At 48.1% G+C, this 27,144-nt stretch overlaps 2 protein-coding genes across 3 annotated transcripts in view; one reads left to right on the top strand and one right to left on the bottom strand.

The window, feature by feature from the left end:
- dcaf13 (ddb1 and cul4 associated factor 13) overlaps positions 1-15,442 on the bottom strand; it is a 120,084-nt gene extending 104,642 nt beyond the window's left edge. The window contains exons 1-3 of one of the 2 annotated variants that reach the window (XM_072467176.1): positions 15,231-15,395; positions 9,857-9,961; positions 6,762-6,961 (exon numbers count right to left, since the gene is read on the bottom strand). In XM_072467176.1, the coding sequence (XP_072323277.1) occupies positions 6,762-6,818 (57 nt within the window). In that variant the 5' untranslated portion in view covers positions 6,819-6,961; positions 9,857-9,961; positions 15,231-15,395. Of the gene's footprint in view, positions 1-6,761; positions 6,962-9,856; positions 9,962-15,230 lie in introns of both variants that reach the window. The other variant, XM_072467175.1, reaches the window with a different exon arrangement.
- An 81-nt stretch (positions 15,443-15,523) lies between these two features.
- slc25a32b (solute carrier family 25 member 32b) overlaps positions 15,524-27,144 on the top strand; it is a 34,804-nt gene continuing 23,183 nt past the window's right edge. Inside the window, exons 1-2 of the mRNA XM_072467177.1 lie at positions 15,524-15,785; positions 24,129-24,279. Of these exons, the coding sequence (XP_072323278.1) occupies positions 15,623-15,785; positions 24,129-24,279 (314 nt within the window). The 5' untranslated portion in view covers positions 15,524-15,622. The remainder of the gene's footprint in view (positions 15,786-24,128; positions 24,280-27,144) is intronic.

Below are 27,144 nucleotides of genomic sequence, written 5' to 3'. Positions count from 1 at the left end.
CTGCTTTTCTCTCCTTCTTACCAAAGTGGACAAACTCATTTTCCCACATTATACTCCATCTGCCAGATTTTTGTCTGCCCAATGTATCTATATTCCTTGTGTCCTCCTCACAACGTATTATATTTCTACCTAGCTTTGTACCATTAGCAACTCTGGCTACAAGGCAACCCATCCCTTCAACCATGTCATTAATATAGATCGTAAAAAGTTATGGTCCCAGCACTGACCCCTGTGGCAATCCACGAGTTACAAGTTGCCTATTACCCATTTATCCAGTTATTCAAGATATTCGCTTTATATTCAAAAAATTACAATTGATCCCTTCGTAATTGATGCAAGCTCTTAAAAAGTTGATTCGAAACATTGAGAAGCAATTAGATTCAATAGAGTTTTTAAATAAATTACAAATTTCCTTGTTGTAATACTTCAGGGTCAAAGATAGTCACAGCAGCAGTAGGTAGTAGTTGAAGGATTATTTTAACAGCATGGAAGAATACTTCAGGAAGTACTATGACCAGTGTAATAGAAAGGTGGATAATATTGGATATGAAAGCAGTAGTAAATACTGGGATGTCATAGATACAAAAATACCAGAGCTGAAATTAAAAAGGTGATATTTTCTAAATCTCAACAAAATATCTTTTCTGTTTTGAAAGCTTTATCGCCTAAACAGCATTGGTATTTAATTTGAAAAATAATAATGAATTGCGTTTTTGGGGTCTGGCAGTAACGGATCAACAAAGCTCTCCAAGCTCTAAGGTTGAGTGGAGAAGGGAGATGATGAATCTGCAGGAGGATTTGCAGGAGGATGGGGAGGGAGTGGAAAAACTGATTTTAATGCAGTAAACAGAGGGGCAGAGGCCGTGCATGCATAATAGAATGCCATAACAAACAAAACACAGAAAGTAGGGCCAACAATATGAGATGGTCCAACATCAGGAGATGGGAGTAAAGCGCCATCAATATGGCAATAGGAAGAGGTTTCAAGATGTAAACAATTAGACAAATAAAGTCAGGGAATATGATCTCTCTCTTTTAGTTCTGTTTTGAAGAGGAGTCATATTGGACTTTAAATGTAATAGTTTTGCCCTTTGCAGATGCTGCCAGACCGGAGTTTTCCAGCACTTTGCCTTTGTTTCCATTTTATGACATTCATTTTGTGCAAACGGATGCAACAGAAAGCTTCACAGAGCAGCGGAGAGTGAGTAGGCAGAAGGAGAAAACACGATATGTTCTCGGTTATTGTTTACCTCCTGTTGTCCAGCCTACGCATATGCCTATGAAATCCTAGTACTGTCTACATGCTATCTTTGTTCTGTTCTACTGAGAACATGTACATTTAAGACAAAGGCTAAAAGTGAGGATCTAAATCAGAGCATATTTTTATCCAATCTAAATTTTTTATTGTGGCACTAAGTATCACGAATGAATTCTGTTAAAGCAGCAAGTTATATCACTATCTTCAATGGGTATCCAACATCTGGAAAAAAAAAATCTATTGCTAACTCCTCGTCTTATTGCTTCTACTTTGTTGTAATATGGTTCTTTATCTTGTACTCGCCATCCCTGGCCAAATGGATGTCTCACAAATTACATATACTATTACATCAAGCTAGGACAGTTTTGTGAAGTGACAGGTACAGGCATTCAAGAAATAGGAACAAGGTTGGTCCACAGTTGAGATGGAGCCAAATTTGGAGAGGAGAGTCACTGAGCAAGGTGTATGGCAAGGATGCAGACGGTATTTTTTGGTAGGATTGTATGACAGTTGTACTTTGAAACAATGTGGTAGAGGACTTCCGGTTGCGGCTATGCGGAGCTAAGTCGCACATTTGGCGGCTCCCGCAAAAACGGACTTTTGGACTCTTTTCAGGGCCCCCAACGGCACTTTTGAGACGTTACCCGGTGTGGGAAGGAGATTATAACAGCTCCCCGATAGTATATGGCTTCTGCTAGGAGCGGGGCGACTAAAAAGGTGGTGGTGGACCCGAAGAAGGCGCGAGGGAAGAACAAAATGGCGGCGGGCTGAGACCAGGCAGCGTGGATACAGTGGGCGGAGGAGCAGCAGGAGGGTATCCAGCGCTGCTTCAGAGAGATTAAAGCGGACCTGCTAGAGCCGATGAAGGCTTCTGTTGATAAGCTGCTGGAGACACAGACGGTCCAGGGGGTGGCGATCCGCAAGGCTCGACAAAAGATATCCGACAACGAGGACGAGATCTTAGGCCTGCCGGTAAAGGTGGAGGCGCACGAGGCGCTCCACAAGAAATGGCAGGAGCGGTTCGAGGAGATGGAGAATCGGTCAAGGCGGAAGAATCTGCGGATTCTGGGCCTCCCGGAGGGGCTGGACGTGGGAGCCTATGTGGTCATCATGTTGAACTCGCTGATGGAGCTGGAAGGGGCCCATAGAGTGCTGGCGAGGAGGCCCAAGGCTAACGAGCCTCCGCAGGCGGTGCTGGTGAGGTTCCAACGGTTCGTCAATCGGGAGTGTGTGCTCAGGTGGGCCAAGAAGGAGAGGAGCAGCAGGTGGGAGAACGCGGAGGTTAGAATATACCAGGACTGGAGCGGGGAGGTGGCGAAGAGGAGTGCCGGGTACAATCGAGTGAAGGTGGTGCTGCACAGGAAGGGGGTGCGGTTTGGCATGTTGTAGCCGGCGCGACTGTGGGTACCAGCACCATTATTTTGAGTTTCCGGAGGAGGCGTGGGCCTTTGTTCAGGCCGAGAAATTGGACACAGATTGTGGGTCAGGATGGGCGTTTGGGGACTGCGGTTGATATGTTGTGTTTTTTTTTTTGAGTGGGGGGGGACCTTTGCTTTGCTCCTGGTTTCTCTTTCTCTGTGTTTTTCTCTTTCGGGTTGGTGAGGGTGGTTGGGGCGGGTTGGGCACTGTTTTGGTTGAGTTGGTCGGGGGGGGGGGGGGGGAGGCTCTTGGAGGGGGATAGGTAAACGGAACAGGGGTGGTGGCCGGCGGTGAGATGGGGCCCCGCAGGGGAGTCGGAGGCCCGAGTCGGGGTGAGGAGATTGGGCCTGTAAAAGGAGCTGCGTCAGAGGTGGCGGGGCCGGGTAGGTGGAAAGCGCGGGCTTTTTCCCGTGCTGAAGACTGGAGGGGGCGGGGAAGCGAGGGTTGTTTCCCGCGCTTAGAATGTTAGGGGGAGGGGGAGAGCCTATGGATGGGGAACAGGAGAGGAGGGTGTGTCACACAATGGGAGGAGTCGAAGGAGAGGCTGGAGTGGCTGGGGTCAGCTGACTTGCGGAAGTGCAATTGTGGGGGGGGGGGGGGGGGGGGGGGAGAGAGAGAGAGAGTAAATCAGCTAGGATGGGTCCTAGCCGGGGGGGGGGATTTCCAGCTGATAACCTGGAATGTAAGGGGACTGAATGGGCCGGTTAAGCGGGCCCGTGTGTTCGCGCACCTGAAGGGGCTGAAGGCGGATGTGGTTATGCTCCAGGAGACACACCTGAAGGTGGCAGACCAGGTAAGATTGAGGAAAGGGTAGGTAGGTCAGGTGTTTCACTCGGGACTGGATGCCAAAAATCGAGGGGTGGCGATCTTGGTGGGAAAGGTGTCATTCGAGGCGTCGAGCATTGTGGCAGATAATGGCGGTAGGTACGTAATGTTAAGTGGTAAGTTGCAGGGAGAGAGGGTGGTACTGGTCAATGTGTATGCCCCGAATTGGGACAATGCGGGTTTTATGCGGCGTATGTTGGGTCGGATCCCAGACTTGGAAGTGGGGGGGCCTAATAATGGGGGGAGACTTTAACACGGTGCTGGATCCGGCACTGGATCGCTCCAGGTCTAGGACGGGTAGGAGGCTGGCGGCGGCGTGAGTGCTGAGGGGGTTTATGGACCAGATGGGAGGGGTGGACCCTTGGAGATTTGCAAGTCCGGGGGCTAGGGAATTTTCATTCTTCTCACATGTCCATAAGGCTTATTCCCGAATCGACTTTCTCATTTTGAGTAGGACGCTGATAGCGAGAGTAGAGGATACTGAGTATTCGGCAATAGCCATTTCAGACCACGCCCCGCATTGGGTGGACTTGGAGATGGGGGAGGAGGGACCAGCGCCCGTTGTGGCGCTTGGAGGTGGGGCTGTTGGCGGACAAGGAGGTGAGCGAGCGGGTCCGAGGAAGTATAGAGAGGTACTTGGAGACCACGACAACGGGGCAGTCCGAGTGAGGATGGTATGGGAGGCGCTGAAGACGGTGGTGAGGGGACAGCTGATCTCCATTAGGGCCCACAAGGAGCGGGGGGGGAGGGTGGTGGGGGAGATGGTGAGAGTAGACAGGAGGTATGCAGAGGTGCCAGAGGAAGGATTGTTGAGGAAGAGGCGCAGCCTCCAGGCCGAATTCGACCTGGTGACCACCAGGAAGGCGGAGGTGCAGTGGAGGAAGTCCAGCGGGCGATTTACGAGTATGGGGAAAAGGCAAGCCAGATGCTGGCGCATCAGCTTCGGAAGCGGGACGCAGCTAGGGAGATCGGGGGAGTTAAGGATAGGGGAGAGTGTGGTGCGCAGTGAGGTTGGCATCAATGGGGTCTTCAGGGACTTTTACGAGGAATTGTACCGATCCGAGCCCCCACGGGAGGGGGGGGGGGGGGGGGGAGGGATGGGCCGCTTCCTGGACCAATTGAGGTTTCCAAAGGTGGAAGAGGGACTGGTGGCCCTGATTGGGCTGGAGGAGCTGACCAAAGGGATAGGAAGCATGCAGGCGGGGAAGGCACTGGGGCCGGACGGTTTCCCAGTCGAATTCTATAAAAAATATATGGACCATTTGGGCCCGTTGCTAGTCAGGACCTTCAATGAGGCAAGGGAGGGGGGGGGGGGGGGGGGCTTTGCCCCCGATGTCCCGGGCACTGATCTCCTTGATCCTGAAGCAGGACAAGGATCCCCTGCAGTGTGGGTCTTACAGACCGATTTCCTTGCTAAATGTAGATGCCACGGTGCTGGCGAAGGTCTTAGCCACGAGGATTGAGGATTGTGTGCCGCAGATCATCCATGAAGACCAGACGGGGTTTGTGAAGGGGAGGCAGTTGAACGCGAATGTGGTGAGGCTTTTGAACATTATCATGATGTCGGCGAGGGAGGGGGAGGCGGAGATAGTGGTGGCGATGGACGCTGAGAAAGCCTTCGATAGAGAGTGGGGGTACCTGTGGGAGGGGCTGAAGAGGTTTGGGGAGGGTTTGTCAAGTGGGTTAGGCTGTTGTATGAGGTCCCGATGGAGAATGTGGCCACAAACAGCAGGAGGTCAGAGTACTTTCGGTTGCACCGAGGGACGAGGCAGGGTGTCCCCTGTCCCCCCTGCTCTTCGCACTGGCGATTGAACCCCTGGCTATGGCACTGAGGGAGTAAAGGAACTGGAGGGGGTTGGTGCGGGGTGGGGAGGAGCACAGGGTGTCGCTCTATGCGGACGACCTGCTGCTGTATGTGGCGGACCTGGTGGGAGGAATGCCGGAGGTAATGAGGATTCTTAGGGAATTCGGGGACTTTCGGGGTACAAGTTCAACATGGGAAAGAGTGAGCTGTTCGTGGTTCACCCAGGGGACCAGGAGCGGGGGATTGGCAAGCTCCCACTAAAAAGGGCGGAGAGGAGCTTCAGGTATTTGGGGGTCCAGGTGGCCAGGAGCTGGGGGGCCCTGCATAGGCTTAATTTTACAAGGCTGGTGGAGCCAAGGAGGTATACCACGAGACCGGTGGTGGCGGCTGCCCTCAAAATTTGGTGGGGTTCATTAAATTGGAGAGGGTGAAATTCGCCTTGAGGGTCGGTACAAGGGTTCTTTAGGCAGTGGCAACCGTTCTTAGACTTCCTGGCAGAACGGTACACATTGGTCAATGGCAGCAGCAACTCGGGCGGGGGGGGGGGTTACTTTATTTTTGTTTCTGTTATTTACACTGGAGGGTCCAGGGGGGTGTATATACCAGTGGTGTTAAGTCGGGGTGTTAATGTTAATTTATTATTTATGTACAGGGGGAGGGGGGGTAAGGAGGTTTGCTTTTCCAGACCGTGTTTTGTACTTAACCCTGTTGGGTTCCTTTTTCATTTTGTTATTGATATTTTATGAAAACCTTAATAAAAATTATTTTTAAAAAAAGAAACAATGGGGTGAACCAGGAGAGAAAATTAAATAAGCAACTACTTTTTAAAAAATCAAATATTTGAAAGCAAATGAATTAAAATCCAGAAAAAATTAGGAAGATTAAAATAAAGCCTGGCAGTGGCCAGACAAGGCTTGCTATGTTTAACAGGTGATGCTTCTCTTTAATGGACTCATGTAAAAATATATGTATCTAATAGTAGTGGAGACCCATTTTTGGTGTTGCTCTCCCAGGATCTAATCTACATCAAAAGAGATTTGTGGCATTAAGTATCACGAATATGACACGCCTGGGCTTCAAGCTCTCAAAATTTAGCTATTCCTGCAGCAGATACATAAACTGCACACTGATTGATTCATACAACACTGAAGGAGCTCTTTTGATGCATTGTGCCTGCGAAGGAATTATCCAATTAGCCAGACTTTACTGCTCCTTCCTCAAAGCAGTGTCATTTTTGATAAATAGTTTCACTTGTTAGACTATCCATAATTCCCAGTCAATCTCACTTGAGATATTTATCTCATCACATTACTGGCTATGACAAATCCATTTATCCATACTCTCAATCAATTCAGGCTCTACGCTGGCACCAACCCAAGCTGGACTTCATTTTACCAGAAATAGAACCACCTTTTACAATAGATTACGCAAGACAAAGCTACATGTAATACTCACCTCGCCATTGCAAGCCCCAGAGATTATTGTGGATAAACTCTTAAAATGTTTTGCCATACAGTGCACACCATCCCGGTGACCATCAAGTGATGCTACAAACGGTTTAGCAAAAATCCGTTCCAGTTTGGTTGCATTCAGTGCTCTGGTGTACTCCCGAGGTACCTCAAATGGATGCAGTGCAGGATCATAATTCCTTGGAACTGAATGTAGAAATTGGAGATTTAACAAATTAGGACAATGCCAACTATTCTGCAATAAGTAAACATACCCTGTAATAGTGACAGGCCCAAACTGCATACCTGTATTTTTCCAATATCATGCCACCTCCTCTCCTGTTTTCTCACCAACAATCAATATGGCTTGAAACTAATCCAGTCTCCATGTGGATTATAATACTACTTTATTTTTAAAATTAATCTAGCAAGTTCCTCTCTTTGATTTATTTTCAGTTTTCTTTACATTTCTGGTACTTCAAATCTTCATTCTTCAGAGAAGACTGATACAAAATAACTAGATATTTAGTAAGTCTGCCATTTCCAATTCCTATCATTAAGGGATGCACACTACTCCCACCTATCACAATTTCTTCAATGTATTTGTGAAAATAAAAGTCAGAAAATGCTGGAAAAAAACATTTTCCAGGATCTTTAGGGAGAGTAAACCAAGTTACATTGAGTTCATTTGACTCTTTGCCAGAACTAAAAGAGAGAAATATTTTTGATATTATACTGCAGTGGAGGGAATTTGAAACAAAGATGTAGCAAATTTCAGAACAAGAGAGATGTCCCAATGTCAGGGGCGGGGTTTGGTTTTGAGACAAAAGTATGGAATATTTTTTAAAAGGGGGTTAAGATGGAGGAGAAAGGTTGGCTAAACTTGTTGAACTCATTGAGTCCTGAGCATATAACATAACACCTGCCACCTCACCTCCCCCCTCCCCATCATTCAAGGCACAAACACTCCTTTCAGACTAAGCAGCATTTCACTTGCACCTTCTTTAAACCTGTTTGACTCTTCATCAGAACTATACGAGGGGGAAACATCCTGCAGTTGGGAAAGATTGTAATGAAGATGTAGGAAACTTAAAGAACAAGGGACAGATGGCTCGGTGTTTTTGCACTAAGACAAAAAATGTATGTGCCAGAACTGGAGTAGTGTGTGCAGTTCTGGTCATGACATAATAGGAAGGATGCTATTGCACTGGAGAGGGTACAGGAGATTCACCAGAATGCTGCCTGGGATAGAGGGTCTGAGCCAGGAGGAGAAATTGGATCGGCTGGGTCTGTTTTTCTAGGAGCAGTGAAGGTTGAGAGGGGACATGATAGAGGTGTATAAATTAGGAGAGGTGTGGATAGGAAGGAACTTTTTCCTTCATAGAGGGGCCAATAATCAGGGCGCATTGACTGGAGATAAGAGGTAGAAGACTAAGAGGGGAGTGGAGGAGAAACTTTTTCATCCGGAGTATGACAGAAGTCCGGAACACACTGCCCGAAAGGGTGTTTGATCGCAATATTTAAGAAGTATTTAGATATTCACATGTGCTGCCATAACCTCCAGGGGTATGGGCCAATGCCTGAAAAATTGGATTTGTGTAGTTAGATCTTGCTGGTCGGCATGGACGTAATGAGCCGAATGGCCTTCTTCCGTACAGTAAATGTCTGTGAATTTATGTACATTTGAAAAAGGGATTAAGATGGAGGAGAAAGGTCACAGTCTAAATTTGTTGAACTCAGTGCAGAGTCCCGAGAGCTGTAATTTTCCAAACTGGAAGAGGAGATGTTGCTCCTCCAGTTTGCGTTGGGCTTCACTGGAGCACTGCGGCAGGCCAAGGACAGACATTTGGGCATGACAGCAAGATGTTGAGTTAACATGGCAAGCAACAGGAAGGTTGCTTGCGGGCGGAGGGAAACCACATTGGATTTGTCCTGGATGGTGTCAAGCGTCTTGAGTGTTGGAGCTGCACTCATCCAGGCAAGTGGAGAATATTCCATCACACTCCTGACTTGTGCCTTATAGATGGTGGACAGGCTTTGGGTTAAGATGGAGGAGAAAGACTTGGCACAGTGGTTAGCACAGCTGCTTCACAGCACCCGGATTCAAATCCAGCCTCAGGTGACTGTGGTGGAGTTTGCAGTCTCCCCGTATCGACATGGGTTTCGTCCAGGCACTCTGGTTTCCTCCCACAGTCCAAAGATGTGCAGGTTAGGTGAATTGGCCATGCTAAATTGACCCCTAGTGTCCAGGGATGTGCAGGCTAGGTTATGGGGTTATTAGGATAGGGCGGGAAAGTGGGCTTGGGTGAAGTGCTCTATCAGAAGGTCGGTGCAGACTCGATGGGCCGAACGGCCCCCTTCTGCACTGTACGGATTCCACGAGTCAGGAGGTAAGTTACACGCCACAGGATTCCTAGCCTCTGGCCTGCTCTTGTATCCACAGTATTTAAATGGCTAGTCAAGTTCAGTTTCTGGTCAATGGTAACCCAAGGATGTTGATAGTGGGAGATTCACTGATGGTAATGCCATTGAATGTCAAGGGATGATGGTTTGATTTTCTCTTCCTGGAGATAGTTATTGCCTGGCATGTGTGTGTCTGGCGTGTGTGTGGCGCATAAGGCCAGAATATGGTCCAGGTCTTGCTGCACTTGCACGTGGACTCCTCAGTCTGAGGAAACATGAATGCTGCAATCATCAACAAACATCCCACATCTGACCTTATGTTGGAAGGAAGGTAATTGATGAAGCAGCTGAAGATCGTTGGGCCTAGGACATTCTTTTTCAAAGTGGGGGCCCGACCTGTGGGCGGGTTTTAGGAGGATCGTGGAGCCATCCATCGCGGCGGTCCCGATTGCGGGAATTCATACGCACCAGCCAAGCCGGCTTTTAAAAACTGCAGGCTGCGACCGGCTTTCAGAATGCAGGCACGCTGTGCATGCGTGCCCGCTCATCAGTGCACATGCCCGGAGCCCGCTCATCAGTGCCCAGAGAGTAACACTGCCTCCTCCTGACGTCAGCTCGCTGACCCAGGAGATTTGTTTTGGGTTTTTTTTTTTTTTTTTTTTTTTTTTTTTTTTTTTTAATTGAATTCAATCTTCCTACCTGAAGCACGGCAGAGAACAGGTCATGCGCCCCGAACGCTGACGTCATGTGCTCTGGGTGCGTTTGCGATTCCTCAATTTTGTTAGCAGCAAACGAGCAACCGGACTGTAAAATTTAAAATGGATAGTTTTGTAATAAGGAAAGAAAAGAGGGCCAGAGACACCAACAGACCAGGATCTCTCAACTAAACCTGCTGGAGAGAGTGGCTCAGGAGGGCAAAGCATTGATGGTGAGAGCTGTTCAAAGTCCACAACAGGACAACGCAGTGTTGGTGTGAGCTCCATGGCCTCTGGTGAACAGCCCTTTAAGAAGTTGAAATCTGGCACAAAGTAGTATAAAGATGATTTTTTTTTTAGGTATGGATTTATTAATTGTGCCAATGATAATCAGGATGCAAAGCCCATGTGAGTTATATGCAGAATTTTAAAATCCTCAAAACTTCAAAGGCATTTGAAGACGAAGCATGGAGAGTTTGAGGACAAACCTCTTGATTTTTTTTTCAAACAATGCAATGAGAACTTAAATCATCATCTGAAGTCCTCAGCAGAGAAGTTACATTGAACGACAAAGGACAATTAGCCTCTGTAGCTTACCGTGTAGCTAAAGAGAAAATGCACCACACTGTAGCAGAGAGATGGATTCTCCCTGCAACATTAGTTTGTACGGTCCTAGATGAGAGGTTCGTTGAAAAAGTGAAATGCATCCCACTTAGTGATAACAGTGGCTCACCGAATTTGCGATATTGCCAAGTGTTTAGAAGCCCAGCATATTTCTCGGTTAACATCAGCACAGGAGTTCTCAATATAACTGGATGAAAGTACAGACGTTTCAGATTGTGCAACCTTGCTAGTTTACGTTAGGTATGTTTGTCACAATGAATTTGTTGAGGATTTGCTGTGCTACCTGACTTTACCAACCCACACGACTGGCGCAGAGATTTTTGAAGCATTGAATAGTTTTGTGGTTGGAAGTGCGGGCTTGACTGGTTTCGTTGCAGAGGAATCACAGGCGATGGAGCAGCCAACAAGACTGGGAAAAACAGCGGAATTATAATAAGGATTAAAGGAGGCAGCTGGTCAGGACATTGTTTTATTCACCATGAGGCACTGTCATTGAAAGGAATTCCATTCGATCTTAAAGTGGTGGTTTCATAGAAATTTACAGTGCAGAAGGAGGCCACTCGGCCCATCGAGTCTGCACCGGCTCTTGGAAAGAACACCCTACCCAAGGTCCACACCTCCACCCTATCCCCATAACCCCACCCAACACGAAGGGCAATTTTGGACACTAAGGGCAATTTAGCATGGCCAATCAACCCAACCTGCACATCTTTGGACTGTGGGAGGAAACCGGAGCACCCGGAGGAAACCCACGCACACACGGGGAGAATGTGCAGATCCGCACACAGTGACCCAAGCCAGGAATCGAACCTGGGACCCTGGAGCTGTGAAGCAATTGTGCTAACCACAATGCTACCGTGCTGCCCTGGTGGTGTTGAAAGTTGTGAATTTCATCAGACACAGTGCAATCAATACCAGTCTTTGAGACTCTTATGAAATGGGGGCTGAGGACAGATATTTATTGTTCCACATAGAAGTACGTTGGCTGTCAAGGGGTCAGGTGCTACTCAGTTTACGAACTGAGGTATCAAATCCATGTTTTCTCCGAGAGATTGTCCTCTCTGGCTGATGTTTGCTGATGAAGCTTGGATGCTAACTATGTCTTTCCTTGCAACTTGAGGTTCAGTTTATTTATAATTGAAAAGATGGCTGCAAGGTAAGGATGATGATTGCTTTCGGAACTGTGAAGAAATTGAAGCTTTCCAAAAGTAATTGAAAGTTTGGCAATTGCGACTGAAAAGCCAAAATTACTACATATTTCCCACACTGCTACGACACATCGAAGAAAACAGCATTAGTATCGAAACTGTAAATGGACTGGCAAGCCTTATTCAGTCACATCTGGCTGTGCTGATTAACAGTTTTGGTTGCTACTTTCCAGAGGAGAAGTTTAAGGTTGAGAGAAAAGAGGAGGATGAAAAATACCTTTTGAGTTTGAGAGCTGACTCAAATTGCAGCTGACTCCAAATGAAGAAACAAAACTTTTGCGCCTCAACTGTGACAGCACAAAAACACGGCACAAGTCAATGAGGCTGTCAGCATTCTGGAGTAGTGTCTCCGAAGAGTATCCGGAGCGGAGTAAAACAAGCATTTTGTTGTTTTTACCCTTCACCGTGTGCGAGGTTGGATTTTCAGTCCTCACAAAGATGAAGACAGCACAAAGGAACCAGCAGGCTCACCTCTTACTTTAAAGGTAAGAGAAAATGGTGGGTTGCGAATGTCGGCCGGCGTGGGTCGCGAGGGTTGGCAAAAATGTGTCCCAGGCAAAAAAAGTTTGAAAACACTGGCCTAGGACACTACCCAGAGGAATTCACTCGGCATTTCTGGCTCAACATTGTTGTGAATGCATCAATCTCATCTTCTGCAATGATGTGCTGGGCTCCTCCATGTTGCGAATGCACCAATCTCATCTTCGGCAATGATGTGCTGGGCTTTTCCGTCATCGAGGGTGGGGATATTTGTGGAGCCACCTCTTCCAGCGAGTTATTTAATCGTCCACTACCATTCACAGCTAGATGCAACAGGACTGCAGAGCTTAGATCTGATCCATTGGTTGTGGGATTGCTTAGCTTGACACACAAGTAGTCCGGTTTTGTAGCTTCACCAGATTGACATTTCATTTTTAGGTATGCCTGGCGTTGCTCCTGGCATGCTCTCCTGCACACTTTATTGCTTTGTTGATCCCCTGGCGCGGTGGTAGTGTGGGGAATATGCTGGGCTGGAGATTAAATACAATTTTGCTGGCCCACAGTGCCTCATGGATGCCCAGTTTTGAACTGCTAGAGCTGTTCGAAGTCTATCCCATTTAGCATAGTGGTAGTGCCACACAACACGATGGGATGTCATCTCCAAAAGGACTGTGCAGCAGTCACTCCTATCGATAGTCATGGACAAGTGCATCTGCAGCAGGCAGGTTGGGGAGGATGATGTCTAGCATGTTTTTCCCTCGTCGGTTCCCTCGACATCTGCTGCAGTCCCAGGCTAACAGCTATGTCCTTTAGGACCCGGCCTGTGGTGGTACTACCGAGCCACTCTTGGTGAAAGCCCCCCACCCAGAATATATTCTGCACCCTTGCCACCCTCAAGTGCTTCCTCCAAGTGGTGTTTAACATGGAGGAGTACGGTTTCATCAGCTGAGGGAGAAACAGTATGTGATAATCATCAGGTTTCCTTACACATGTTTAAACTGGTGCCAGGAGACCGCACTGTATACCACTGTGCTGCCCGCCACCTCTGCAGGGTCAGTCCTGACCTCTATCACATTGCTGTGCGTCCAAAGTCACAAGGACAGTAGATTCCTGAAAGAGTGAACTAGGTGGTTTTTTTTTTTACGACAATGGTTTCATGGACATCGTCAGAAGGACATCGTCAGAATTTTAATTTCAGATATTCCACCATCAGCCATAGTTGGATTCTAACCCAGGCCCCCAGAGCATTACCTGGGTCTCTGAATAACTAGTCAAGCAACAATACCACTGTGCCACCACCTCCCTGGTGTTGGACAATCAGTTCGATACTTTAGCATTAATGACATTGTTGAGAGGTGCGGGGGTGAGACAGAGCTTGATGTCATAAACTTTTAGGTGAAAAATAATGCAGTGTTTTTAGATTATGTCTCCTTGGGGCAGCATGTAAAGACTAGACCCTTGGGGGACTCCAGAGGTAATGGTGTAGAAAATAAAAAACAATGCAGGTAGTTCTCTGTATACAATGAGACAAAAAAAGAATGGAAGCAGGCACTTCCCACCAAGCTAGATAACAGGACTTCCAAAACCTTTTTTGCAAGTCAGTCATTTATGGACCATGTTAGGTGGCCACAGCAAATTCAACTAGATGAATTCCACATGACCCAACCGTCACAAATCTATGCTGAATCTCTGATCAGCTCATGCTTTCACAAATACTTCATCATGGATTCTGGTAATAAGATTCTTGTAATTTTACCACAACCAATGCTTCCTTTAAATAGCAGCACAATCTTTTGAATGTTTGGATTGAGGTTGCTACAGCACAGCAGGTGGCTTTTTGGCCCATCATGTCTATTTTGACACTCCTGGGAGCAATTCATATACTGCCACCCCCCTACTCTCTCCCCACATCCCTACACATCCCCCCTTTCAGGTATTTTGTGTTAAATTAAATTAAGAAAAGGTAGAAAAATTACAGCACGGAAGGTCATCATGTTTGTGCTAGCCAAAAAGCAAGCAACTCAGCCTAACCCCATTTTCCAACACTTGGGTCCATCACCCTGGAGGTTACAGGACATCAGGTGCATATCTAGAGTACATAAATGAGTTGAGGGTTTCTGCAGCAACTACTCTTTCATGCATTGAGTTCCAGACCACTACCTCTCTCTGTGAAAAAACATTTACTCATCTTCAACCATTCTACCCAGCACTTTAAATCTATGCCCCCTAGTCACTGGCCTCTCTACTAAGGGAAATAGGTCCCTTCCTATCCAGGCCCTTCTAATCCTAGCCTTCTACCCCTCAATCAATTCTCCCCTCCACCTCCTCTGTTTCAAGGAAAATAACCCTAGCCTATCCAATCTTTCTTCAAAGCTGAAATTTCCAGTCCTGGCAACATCCACAGAAACTTATTTGAAAAGCAGCCTCCTTGAAACAAATGCAACATCCACACCGACACCTGGGAATCCCTGGCCCAAGACTGCCCCAGGCAGGGGGAAAGCATCTGGGAAGAAGCCGAACACCTCCAGTTTCATCACCAAAGGAAGCCAAGGGTCGACAGCGAAAGGAGCACGTGGCAGCCATGGGCACTCCATCCAACTGCTCCTCCGACCACCGTGTGCCCACCTGTGACAGAGACTGTGGGTCACGCATCGGATTCCTCCAGAAGGCAGGAGAATGGGGATGAGACAATATCAGCCATGGTTGAATGGCGGAGCAGACTCGATGGGCCGAGTGGTCTAATTGTGCTTCTATGTCTTATGGTCTTTATAGTGTGGATACCAAATCGTCCCCGATGCTGAGCGCCTGCCCAAGATGAAGGAGACATTTCCTTTGCACCCCATTCTCCAGAGTAATGACATCCTGCCTGTGGGTTGGCATTTTCAGCATGTCAGCCCTGGAATAAGGTTGAAAGTACCGACAGTCACCCACTCGTCCAGCCGCGTATTGTGACAATCAACCTGCCCGGTGCCTTCGGCCGAGCCTCCCAGACACCGGGCAGGCACATGGTTCGGCGGTGGGCCCAGGGTTGGGGAGCACGGTCTCCGCGCCCAGCCAACCACTCACCTCGCTGGATATCGTGTTTCGTTTCTCTCACGTAGTCGTCCGGATTGCGACACAGGATTTTAACTTTCATCGTGTGTTTATAAAGGAAACCACCGGCGTTTAAATGCCACCCGCTCCCTTTTAAACTCTAGCAGGGCCCTCGGTCGAGGGAGAATCAGGAGTGTCCTCGGAAGGGGGTCATCTGTCCGCCGCCTGCGTGCTGACGCTCGAGGGGGCGGAGGGTGACGCTGACATCATCACGCTGGGAGGACGACGCTCTACGTCATCGCGCTGGGGGAAGAGGGGGGAGCCGGCCATCAGGTGGTCGCAGTCGGGCGGGTGCGCGGCAGTTGGCCAGTCCCCGTGCTCCTGCTCTTCCCCGCCCCCTTTTCGACGCCGCTGACGCCGTGAGGATGTCGTCGGGAGCCGGGCAGGCCCCCGAGCTGAGTTGGTCGGCGGCGGCGCTGAGGCTTTTCCAGCTGGTCAAGTATGAGAATCTGGTGGCCGGCGTCAGCGGCGGCGTGTTGTCCACGCTGGTGCTGCACCCGCTCGATCTGGTCAAGATCCGGTTCGCAGGTAATCGTGGCCCCCGACTTTCCGAGCGTCTCCCTTCGGCCAGGCGGGCGGCAGGAAAGAAAGGGAGGGGGGGGGGGGGGGGGGGGAGGTGTGAGGCTCAGGGCAGGCAGGCCAGGGTGTGTGGCTGAGGGCAGGCAGGCCAGGCATGGGTAGAAGTGTGAAGGACAGCATGGGTGTGTGATGGTGTCAGTGCTCCTGCTGGGTCGCCATGATGTGGAGATGCCGGCGTTGGACTGGGGTGAGCACAGTAAGAAGTCTTACAACATCAGGTTCTTCTGCTGCATAGTGTGTGGTTGTCAGCTGCACCTCCCTATTGGGACCACCTCCCTTCCAGGACCATTTGTACCCAGGGTCGTGAGGTTTTTTTTGCCATGGGTCTTCATGTGACTGAACAGACCAATACTCGACCCACATATCTTTGGATACGGGGGTGGGGGACAGGATGTCCCTCCATGTCCAGGGCAGCACGGTAGCACAAGTGATTAGCACTGTGGCTTCACACTGCCAGGGTCCCAGGTTCGATTCCCTGCTGGGCCACTGTGCGGAGTCTGCACATTCTCCCCCTATTTGCGTGGGTTTCCTCCCACAGTCCAAAGCCGTGCAGATTAGGTGGATTGGCCATGATAAATTACCCTTAGTGACCAAAAAAGGTTAAAAGGGGTTATTGGGTTACGGGGATGGGGTGGAAGTGAGGGTTTAAGTGGGTCGGTGCTGACTCGATGGGCTGAATGGCCTCCTTCTGCACTGTATGTTCTATATGTGGGATCCGGCGTGCAGGATGTGCTTTTTCTGTCCTCTCCTGCTACTGCTCCTCATCATTCAGTCATTGGGCTTCACAAAGTGGCTTGATGGGCAAGTTGCTGCCATTCTGAATGATTGGAGCAAATTCCTCCCAGTCGCTGAGTTCAGTGCTGTAATGCTTCAAGGAGCTCGTCAGAATGTCTTTGGAGCGTTTTCTTTATCCCCACCAGTACATGGTGGGTGAGATGGTTTTTGGCCATCCAGACTATGCCCAGTTCACCAAAGTTGACTTTGCATGTGTTTTGCCTGAATGCTTGTGGGGCTGGCTTCGAGAACATTAGCACTTTTTGATTTTTCTTCACCCCCCCCCCCCCCCCCCCCGACTACGCCGAAGCATTACTCATGGAATTTCTCTAGCAGTCTTACATGTCACTGACATGCAGTCCAAGTCTCACTTCAGGATAGGGCCAAGGTAGCAATAACTGTTTTGTTCACTAGGATTTTTGGTGATTGGGGTGGGCTTTGTTCTCAAATACACACTGCTGTAGTTCGTAGAAGGAGTCTTAGACCTCCTCATCAATGACAGCCTTTTGAGAGAGTTGCCAAGGTGTGGGAAATGCTCAACATACTCCAGAGTGTATCCTTCAACACATATGGATGGTGGATTATTTGACTGAAAATGAAGTATAGGAGATTTATGTATAATCGATTCATAAAAAATCTTTTATATATTCCAATTTTAAATATTTAATTTTGTACCGACAATCTTTGGTATGTGTGCCCTCTTATCTACCTAAAGAAGCAAACCTTTAAAAGAAAAAGACAAATACAGAAGTTAGTGTTACCACATGACTGCATGACATAATAAAGGATTTAGATATAAAACATGTCCCATGAGAAAATCTCATGAACAGCCCTCGGGGGGGGGGGGGGGGAGGGGAGAGAGCTGATTTTGACCCCTGTACGTTACAGGGGCGATTCACCTCATCAAAGTGAGTTTTGTTTTGGCAGCACTCCAGGAAAGGCCAAGTTTGAAGTGGCTTGAAAATTTGCAGCGATCTGCAAATTATAGATGATGTACATCAGTGGTTCCCAGAGAGTATTGTAGCTGGTCCAGGGGGGGGGGGATAAAAAATACATTTGTACTGTATGTATCATAATTGATATTAATGTAATTTGATTCACAATCATCCTTGTGTAATATCTGTAATGTATTTTGTGCCCTACAAACTGTTAGAAATACTGTGTTTTTAATAGCAGTAGGCTATGTAAAAAATGGTTATAATGACTTGCGCAAGCTGTGGTCTGCAAAAGCTTTTTATGATGATCTCTGGCCTGCATAAAGGAAATGGTTGGTGTATATCCATGGTGGTCAATTTAGTTTTAGAGGTTAAAGAGTTTCCTATATAGACAGTGTTTAATGCTGACACCAAAGTGCAGTTGAACTTTGAGGTGAATGGCCCCTGTAATGTACATGGGTCAAAATCAGTTTTCTTTTCCATGAGGGTTGTTCTTGATATTTTCTCGAAAGCCACTTTTTTGTCCTCACTAACTCCTTTTATTAGGTGATGCAGTCACGTAGTAACACTAGCTTCTGTTTTTTTTTAAGGTTTACTTCTTTAGGTAAATGAGAGCACACATACCAAAGACTGTAGATATAAAATTTAATTTTTTACCTGGAATCTACCTAAGATTTTTTAAATTAATCCATATACATAAATCTCCCACACTTCATTTCCAGAATGAAACTTTTTACCCATCTGCAATTGCACAAACAAGGCAACGTTTAAAAAACGAAGAGAGTCCAGTGTTATCCAATTCTGTTTTGGCATTGACCTGAAGTAGATCAACCCACAATTGTTAGGGTTTATGATAACACTGGCAAAAACTTTTAACAAATATTTTTGTTTAAGAAATGTGAGCCTTAAATTTGAAAGAGTAATGAATAAAAGCTAATCAAAGATGGACAGGGTGGGGACATCAAAAGAAACTCGACTTAGGAGGGCATTGCCCCCACAGATAACGCTCCAGTTGATTATGGATATCCTGAAAACCGAAGTGAGTGGGGGGGGGGGGGAATTATCAACTTTAAACTGAAGTGGAGATAATATTGCCGATATTCATTCATGTACGTATGTAAGATGAAAGTGGGCGGATCAAGAGTGCTTGAGGGCAAAGGGGAAAGAAAAGGGTTGAAGATGTTTAGATAAATTTGATTGGTGGCAGCATGAGACATGACTGCAATGGAGCTTCTTCTGGCAGAGTGATTGACAGCTTGGCAGACTACACCAACCCGCAGGCAGAGGGGTGGTCCGATTACTGATGAGACCCCAAAATCTGGCATAACTCATCTGCCCCCACAGCCTCCAACTAACCACCATAACTCAATCTATCTGATTACTGCTCATGTTTTGATTACTGATCGTGTTTCAGTAGGTTGTTGGTGGCTTTACCTTTGCTGGTGTGGTTCTTCTTGACCCCCTTGTGTGCTGTTGGGGCGCTTTTGTGAAACCGATGGCAGGCCGGATGGAGTGCGGTGTTCCCACTCTGGTGCTCGGGCTCCTGTGCCGCCCATCGCCACTCACTTTCCCTCTGCTCCTCCAATCGCAAGCTGTTCTCTCTAACTAGGAGCCAATCAACAGCAAATGTGGGAGAGCAATAACCTGTGTTTGCAGGAGTAGTTCCTCACAGAATCTGTTGCTTCTAGTATGGGGACAATGTTGCTCTCATTGGTTGCCCTATAATTACATTTGCCTTGCAAGTGGTGCTGCTGTTCACTAGAGCCATTGGCCTATTATTGGCAAGTGACATTTCTCCTCCAAAGGAAGGTGTTCTGGTGTCCTCTCTACTTAGCGGAACATCGGAATTGGGAGCGGAAGTAGGCAATTCAGACCTTTGAGCCTGCTCTGCCATTCAATCAGATCATGGCTGATCTCTTCCTGGTCTCCAATCCATCTCTCCACCTGTTCCCCATATCCCTTTTAACCCGTTTTTTAATCAAAAATACATTTATCTCTTTCTTGAAACCATTTAATGACTCCGATTCCAAAGCTCTATGGGGCAGTGAGTTCCACAAATTCACCACCCTCTGCGCAAAGTAGTGCCTCCTCATCTCCGTTCAACCGCCTCAACCTATATCCATGACAGTTCTAGATTTCCCCACAAAGGGGAGCATATGGTGTACGTTTACTTTATCAATCCCATTTAATATTTTATACACCTCGATCAGATCCTCTCTCATCCTTCTAAAAACTCCAGTGAGTATATGCCCAAACTGTTTAATGTCGTCTCATGCGTCAACCCTTTCATCCCTAGAATTAATCTGGTGAACCTCTGAAATGCCTCCAATGCCACCACATCCGTCCCCAAATATGGAGACCAAAACTGGACACAATAGCCCAGATGATGATGTGGTCTCACCAACACCCTATACAATTGGAACAATACTTCTCTACTTTTATATTCCAGTCCTTTTATACTAAATGCGAACGTTTCATTTGCATTTTTACTTACATGCTGTACCTGCATGCCGACTTTCTGTGATTCATGAACAAAGATACCCAGATCCCTCTGCTTGGCAGGAATTTCCCTATTATGAACAAGAGGGAAATACCGCAATCGTTTCCACCGCATAATTTATCTTCCGGGGCAGCACGGTGGCGCAGTGGGTTAACCCTGTTGCCTCACGGCGCCGAGGTCCCAGGTTCGATCCCGGCTCTGGGTCACTGTCCGTGTGGAGTTTGCACATTCTCCCCGTGTTTGCGTGGGTTTCGCCCCCACACCACAAAGATGTGCAGGCTAGGTAGATTGGCCACGCTAAATTGCCCCTTAATTGGAAAAAATTAATGATAGTCCGGCGGGAGTGGTGGCCTGAAACTACAAAACATGGCAATGTGGTAGAATTAGTTATGGAGGTACCGTAATACCTCCGTACAGTGTTTTGTAACTATTTACAATTCTGATAGCTATGTACATTTGATGGTTTACATTTGCAGTTTACAATTTAAAATGGAGCAATCAGTTTACAATCTACAATTTAAAATGAAGCAATCAGTCGATCGGGGGATCAAAACCCTAAAAACCCTAGGCAACGCTTCAGGACCTTGGGAACAGTGAGGGAGGGAGAACTCCTTAAGGGGGCGCATGCGTTCAGGGTCAGGGCCTATAACTCCATTTCGCACTACGTAGCCGAGGATGGCTAGGCGGTCGGTGCTAAACACTCATTTATCCTTGTTGTATGTAAGGTTAAGGATTTCTGCGGTCTGAAGAAATTTTCGGAGGTTGGTGTCGTGGTCCTGCTGGTCATGGCCGCAGATGGTGACATTATCGAGATACGGGAATGTTGCCCTTAAACTGTACCGGTCAACCACTCGGTCCATCTCTCGTTGGAAGACCGAGACCCTGTTAGTGACACCAAAGGGAACCTTTAAGAAGTGATAGAGCTGCCCATCTGCCTCGAAGGCAGTGTATTTGCAATCACTAGTGTGGATGGGGAGCTGGTGGAGAAGACCTTATAATGCACGATCCTGTTTACCAGGTCGGATATGCGGGGGAGAGGGCACTCGTCTAGCTGCGTAAACCTGTTGATGGTCTGACTGTAGTCGATGACCATCCTATGCATCTCCCCGGTCTTTACCACCACTACTTGAGCTCTCCAGTGGCTGTTACTGGCTTCAATTACCCCTTCCCTCAGTAGCCTTTGGACCTCTGACCTAATAAAGATCCGGTCCTGGGCACTACCGTCTGCTCCTGGTGGCGACGGGTTTGCAATCCAGGGTGAGGTTCGCAAACAGGGAAGGCGGGTCGACCTTAAGGGTTGCGAGGCCGCAGAAAGTAAGGGGGGTATAGGGCCGCCAAATTTGAAGGTTAGACTTTGGAGGTTACACTGGAAGTCTAAACCCAGGAGTGTAGCCGCGCAGAGGTGGGGAAGGACGTAGAGACGAAAATTTTTGAACTCCCTTCCCTGGACTGTGAGGTTTATCTCCATGAGTGTGAACCGGAGGCCAGGGAGATTTTCTGATTAACGGGGTGGATGAGGAGAGAACAGCGCCATACCGTGTCATGGTGTGTGAAGCCCTCCGTGCTCCCAGAGTCGATTAGGCAGGACATCTCGTGCCCGTTGATGAATATGGTCGTTGTAGCAGTTGAGAGTGTTCGAGGACGGGACTGGTCCAGGGTTACCGAGGCTAATCGCAGCAGTTGAGAGTTCTCTTCGAGCAGTGCGTGGTCAGCCGAGCTGGGGTCCTGTGGGTTCATCCAAGATGGTGGCTCCCATTGGTCGCACATGGGGGTGCACAAAATGGCGGCGCCCATCCATCGCACGTGGCATCCGCAGAACAAGATGGCGGTGCTCGGGGTCTGCACGTGGCCCTGGAATATGAAGATGGTGGCGACCGCTGGCCGCACGGGGACCGTGGAGAAGTTTGTGGTTGCGGTCCGCATTCGCCGCCGGAGACCGCGGCAACCGCATGGGCCTGACATACCCCCACGAAATGGCCCTTTTTGCCGCATCCCTTGCAGGTGGATGCGCGGGCCGGACAGCGCTGGCGGGGGTGCTTGGCCTGCCCACAAAAGTAGCAGCGGGCCCCCCGGGGTTGCCAGGCCGCCTTGCAGTGCAGGCCTGTGGGGGGAAGTATCCGGGTTGGCCGCGGAGGGGTTCCATGCTGCCGAGGGGGCTGCCGCGCAGTCGGGAACGTGAGCGCGGGTGTTCCTGGAGGCCACGTCCAGGGAGCCTGCAAGGGCCCGTGCCTCCCTGAGACCCAGAGTGCCTTTTTCTAACAGTCGCTGGCGTATTTGTGAGGATAGCATACCTGCCACGAAAGCGTCCCGGACCAAGAGTTCCGTGTGTCCGCTCGCCGAAACTTGCGGGCAGCTGCAGCTTCTCCCCAACACCAGGAGTGCACGGTAGAATTCTTCCAGCGATTTCCTCGGGGGTTTGTCGCCTTGTTGCAAGCAGGTGCTGGGCATAGACCTGGTTTACTGGGCGAATATTGTGTCCTTTTAGCAGCTCTATTGCTGCATCGAAGTCTTCCGCTTCCTCGATGAGGGTGTAAATCTCCAGGCTCACCCTCGAGTGCAGGACTTGCAGCTTCTGCTCTCCCGTGGGTGTGTTTTCGGCCGTCCCGAGATACCCTTTAAAGCACGCCAGCCAGTGCTTGAAGATTGCCGCTGAGTTCGCCGCGTGGGGGCTGAGTTGCAGACACTCCAGCTTGATTCGGAGCTCCATCCTTCTTAAAAAAACTAGCTTATTAAATTGATGCACGATCAATGACCACTCAAGCGAGGTTGTCATCCAACTGAAGGCTTTAATAAGCTAGATGTTTCCCCCAGCAGCTCAGATACAGAATGAAGGCTGCTGGAGCGGCACGGGTTCTTATACCCCGCCTAGCAGGGCGGAGCTACCATACATCCTAACCAATAGAAAGCATACAGTTTCCACCAATGGTGCTTCAGCCTATCAGGTACCATAATACCTATAATACCACAGCCACTATCCTTTATCTTCCAGATTTGACTTTGGATTCCAGCTTTCATCTGTTGGAATGCTGCCATCTTGACCATGAGTTGTTCTGCCAGGCAATGAAGGCTGCTTGCTTTGTTCTCGGCAGCTTTCAGTCAAACCAGTGTTTTAGTCAAACCGGTATTGGTCACAATGATGCTCAAACCTAATCGTCTGATCCAGTAAATTGGATCTCCCTAGTCGGGAATTGAGTTGGGTATGATTTTCCAGGTTGGTTGTGAGCTGCACTTGGAATTCCTCTCATAGGTTGGTGCTGTTTCAGGGCTGAGACATTGATTATCTTCCTCTTGGACCCTTGGGCCTTATGATAACTTGGTGCTAGCTGTGTGTTCATCACCGTATCAAACAGATCTGTGATTTGCCCAGCAGCCATCAGCCCTCCTCGTTAATACATACGTCACTTAGCTCTTTTACTCAAACAATGACATCCAGAAGATGCCAGTGTTTTGTTCTCGGATGCCTCCATGTGATTATGTATTTGTCCTTCTGGTGGAAAAATTTGTTATAATAAGGACATGCTGAACGCACTTTGTCAGCGGGAGGATGTCATTTTCAGTGGCTTTTCCCACACTGCTTTTCCCAGTAGGTTTTCTCCAGAACCTTGGCCAATCCTGGCATCAAAGCCCCCTAGAAAGATGATCATCTTTTGAGACGGCAATGAGGACTTCATCAAGTCGTCACCGAACTTTTTCATAACATTTTTATTGGAGTTTAAGGTCCGGGCACGAGTGGAGATGACAGTGGAATATTGTTTACGGTTGAGCTGTGGGTGAAGTAATGAGTCTTTCATTTACACAGTTGGGAGTTCTGGCAGTGCCTCCAACATTCTAATGTGGATGGTGGATGGCAAAACCAACTCCGTCGGCGCAAGGGTCGCTGTCAGCTTTTCCTTTCCAGGAGAAGTGCGATCCCCTGTTTGGCCCTTCAGTTTGGCGGGGGGGGGGGGGGGGGGGGGGATGTGGGGAGAGGGGATTGTCTGTTTCTGCAATGGAAATGTTCAGTCACTTGATAAAGGGCTAACTCAAAATGTATGAACAAGAAATCTTAATTACTCAAACATGAAATTTGTTTTGTTTTTGTAGTGAGCGATGGGTTGCGGATGAGGCCAAAGTACAATGGCATTGTACATTGTATCAGGAGCATCTGGAAACAGGACGGAATTCGAGGGCTTTACCAAGGAGTAACCCCAAATGTCTGGGGTGCGGGTTTATCTTGGGGATTATACTTCTTCTTGTGAGTACTGGAACCATTACTGCAGGATCTGCCAGCTAGAATTCCCTGCTTTGGACATAACCATTTCATGTGTGGGTTACAATTGAGAAAATGCTTTAAAAGTTGCTAATTTTGACAAGTGGGTGCCTTCATTTCGAGAGAGAGTTTGGAACCCTTAATTTTTCTTCCAGACTCCAAAAATGGACACAACGTTAGATGATCTATTTGTATGTTTCCACACCACTTATGTCAAATTGGGAAGCAAGAGGCAGCTCATTCCTGCAATTTTCCTACTCAAAGAAATGCCTGGCTGGCACTCTGCAACTCATCACTGTGATGCAACTGGGACCTAGAAACCGTGCCATGCAGATCTGAGACACAATTGTGTCTTTAGTTTTTTGAAACGTATGCAGATAGCCAACCAATTTTTTTTGTTGCAATTTTAAAATTAAGTTTATAACATTAAAATGACCCCCCCCCCCCACTCCCTAGCAGCTGGCGTTGACCAACTCTGAAGTACAGAATGAACGAGTGGCATCTTTTATAGAACCCCTCCGTCATCCCTCAAGGTGAACGTAACGTTTCAAGGTGTAGGAATTCCATTAAGTCAGCCAGCCACACTGAGGCACAGGGCGGAGAAGCTGACCTCCACCCAATAGGTGGAGCCTGCGAGCAATCAGCGAACATCCACCCCTGTCTGCAGCTCCAGCAGATCCAACACCCCAAATATTGCCCCTAGGGTATTGAGCTCCAAATCCATTTGCAAATTTGTCGACATGGGAACCCCAAAACCTCCCCACTCAGGGCAAGACCAGAACATGTGAACATGATTGACCAGGCCCCTCCCATACCGCTCACACTTGTCCGCCACTCCCTCAAACAACCGGCTGATCCTCGTCTTCATTTTAATGAAGTTGTAGTATTTACCCTGCGCAACACTTCACACCACACCCCCTCCTCCAGTAAACTCCTTTTCCCACTTAGCCTTAACCCCTCCAACGGTACCATATCTACCTTCAGAATCCTGCCATAAATCCTTGAGGTACCCCTACCTCCATGCCCGACATCAATCTCTCTTAACAGCGAGGAGGGCAGGAACGCCAGAAAGATTTTCCTCGCAACGTTTTGCACCTGCATATACCTGGCCTTGGGATCCCAGACTTCTCCGTCAACTCCTCCAACTTCAAATCGCAACCCCCTCCCCCAGAAACAAATCCCTCATTCCGACCACCGCGTTGTCTTCCCGGTCCCGGAACCTAATCTAGTCAGTTCAAACAGGTGATTTGCACAGATCGATGCCATCTCGTCACTGCCCCTAACTTAAAATGCTGCCGAAATTGCCTCCAGATCTTCAGAGTCGCTACCACCATCGGATTGCCTGAGTATTTCCCTGGGGACAAAGAGTGGCGCCTTCACCAGCGCCCGCAACCATGACCCCACCTCCATCTTCACCCAAATTTCCTTTGATCTCTGTACCATCCCACCACCACCTCAGCGTTTGTCGTCCAGTAATAATAGATCAAATTTGGCATAGCCAACCCACCCAGCTGCCGACTCCTCTGAAGCACCGATTTCTGAACTCTCGCTACCTTGCCCGCCCAAATAAATAACTTGATCAACCACTCCATCCCCTGAAAAAACACCTTTAGCAAAAACACTGGCAGACATTGGAATAAAAATAGTAAAATACTCACCATTATCCACTGAACCTGGCTAACCAAGGACACAGGAAGGCTATCTCACCTCTATGTCCGCCTTGACCCTATCCACCAAGCTCGTGAAGTTCAATTGAAGGAGCTGGGCACAATCTCAAGCCACTTGCACCCCCAGATACCCAAGTGGGAGGTCGCCACATGAAGCGTCAACCCCGAAATCCGCACCCTTTCCTGGCGGAAAAACCGAAAAGCTCTTATCCAAGTTCAGTTTGTATCCCGAGAAAGCCCCAAACCGGTGAACCGTTCCATTATATCCCCCACTGTGGGGACCGGGTCTGAGATATACAAACTAAGATAGACACCCAGCCAGTTTGTTTGCACTGCAGCTCAGTGGGTGGCGCATTTGAGTCAGAAAGTTCCATGTTCAAGTCTTACTCCAGGACTTGAACACAAAATAATCAAGATAGTGTCATCACTCAGGAGGTGTCATCTTTCGGATGCAACTTTGAACAGAGGCCTTATTTGTCCCCTCCAATGAATGTAAAAGATCTGGATGGCACTATTTTGAAGAAGAACCGTGATGTGATCCATATTTTCCTGGACAGTATTGAGCAACATCACAGAAACAAATATCTGAGGGCAGCACGGCGGCACTGTGGTTAGCACAGCTGCCTAATGCTGGCGAGGTCCTAGGTTCGATCCTGGCTCTGGGTCACTGTCCGTGTGGAGTTGGCACATTCTCCCCGTGTTTGTGTGGGTTTCACCCCCACAGCCCAAAGATGTGCAGAGTAGGCAGATTGGCCACGATAAATTGCCCCTTAATTGGGAAAAATGAATTGGGTATTCAAAATTGATATTTAAAAAGAAAATAAACCGATATCTGGTCATAATAACATTGTTATTGTGGGAGCTTGTTGTGCACAAGTTGGCTGCCACATTTCCTACATTACAACAATGACTCTGTTTCACAAATACTTCATTGATTGCGACGTCCTTTGGGATCTCGAGTGGCAGTGAAAGGTACTGTATCAATTTGAGTCTTTTCTGTTCTAAAAACCAAACAAAATAAGTGACCACTGAATCTGTTGGTGACGATATCGAGTTCTTCCTGGCCCCAGTCTGGTCTCAGTCAGTGGCTAAGTCAGATTGTAGGTATTGATTTATTTTATTTCAAGTAGCTTGCAAGCTCCACTCACTCTGATAAAAGGCAGGGGACACATGTCTCTTGAAA

This window comes from Scyliorhinus torazame, chromosome 11 (assembly GCF_047496885.1).
Source record: "Scyliorhinus torazame isolate Kashiwa2021f chromosome 11, sScyTor2.1, whole genome shotgun sequence".
NCBI lineage: Eukaryota > Metazoa > Chordata > Chondrichthyes > Carcharhiniformes > Scyliorhinidae > Scyliorhinus > Scyliorhinus torazame.
The sequence above is the reverse complement of the archived record's forward strand: the minus strand, read 5'-3'. Positions and strand labels throughout refer to the sequence as shown.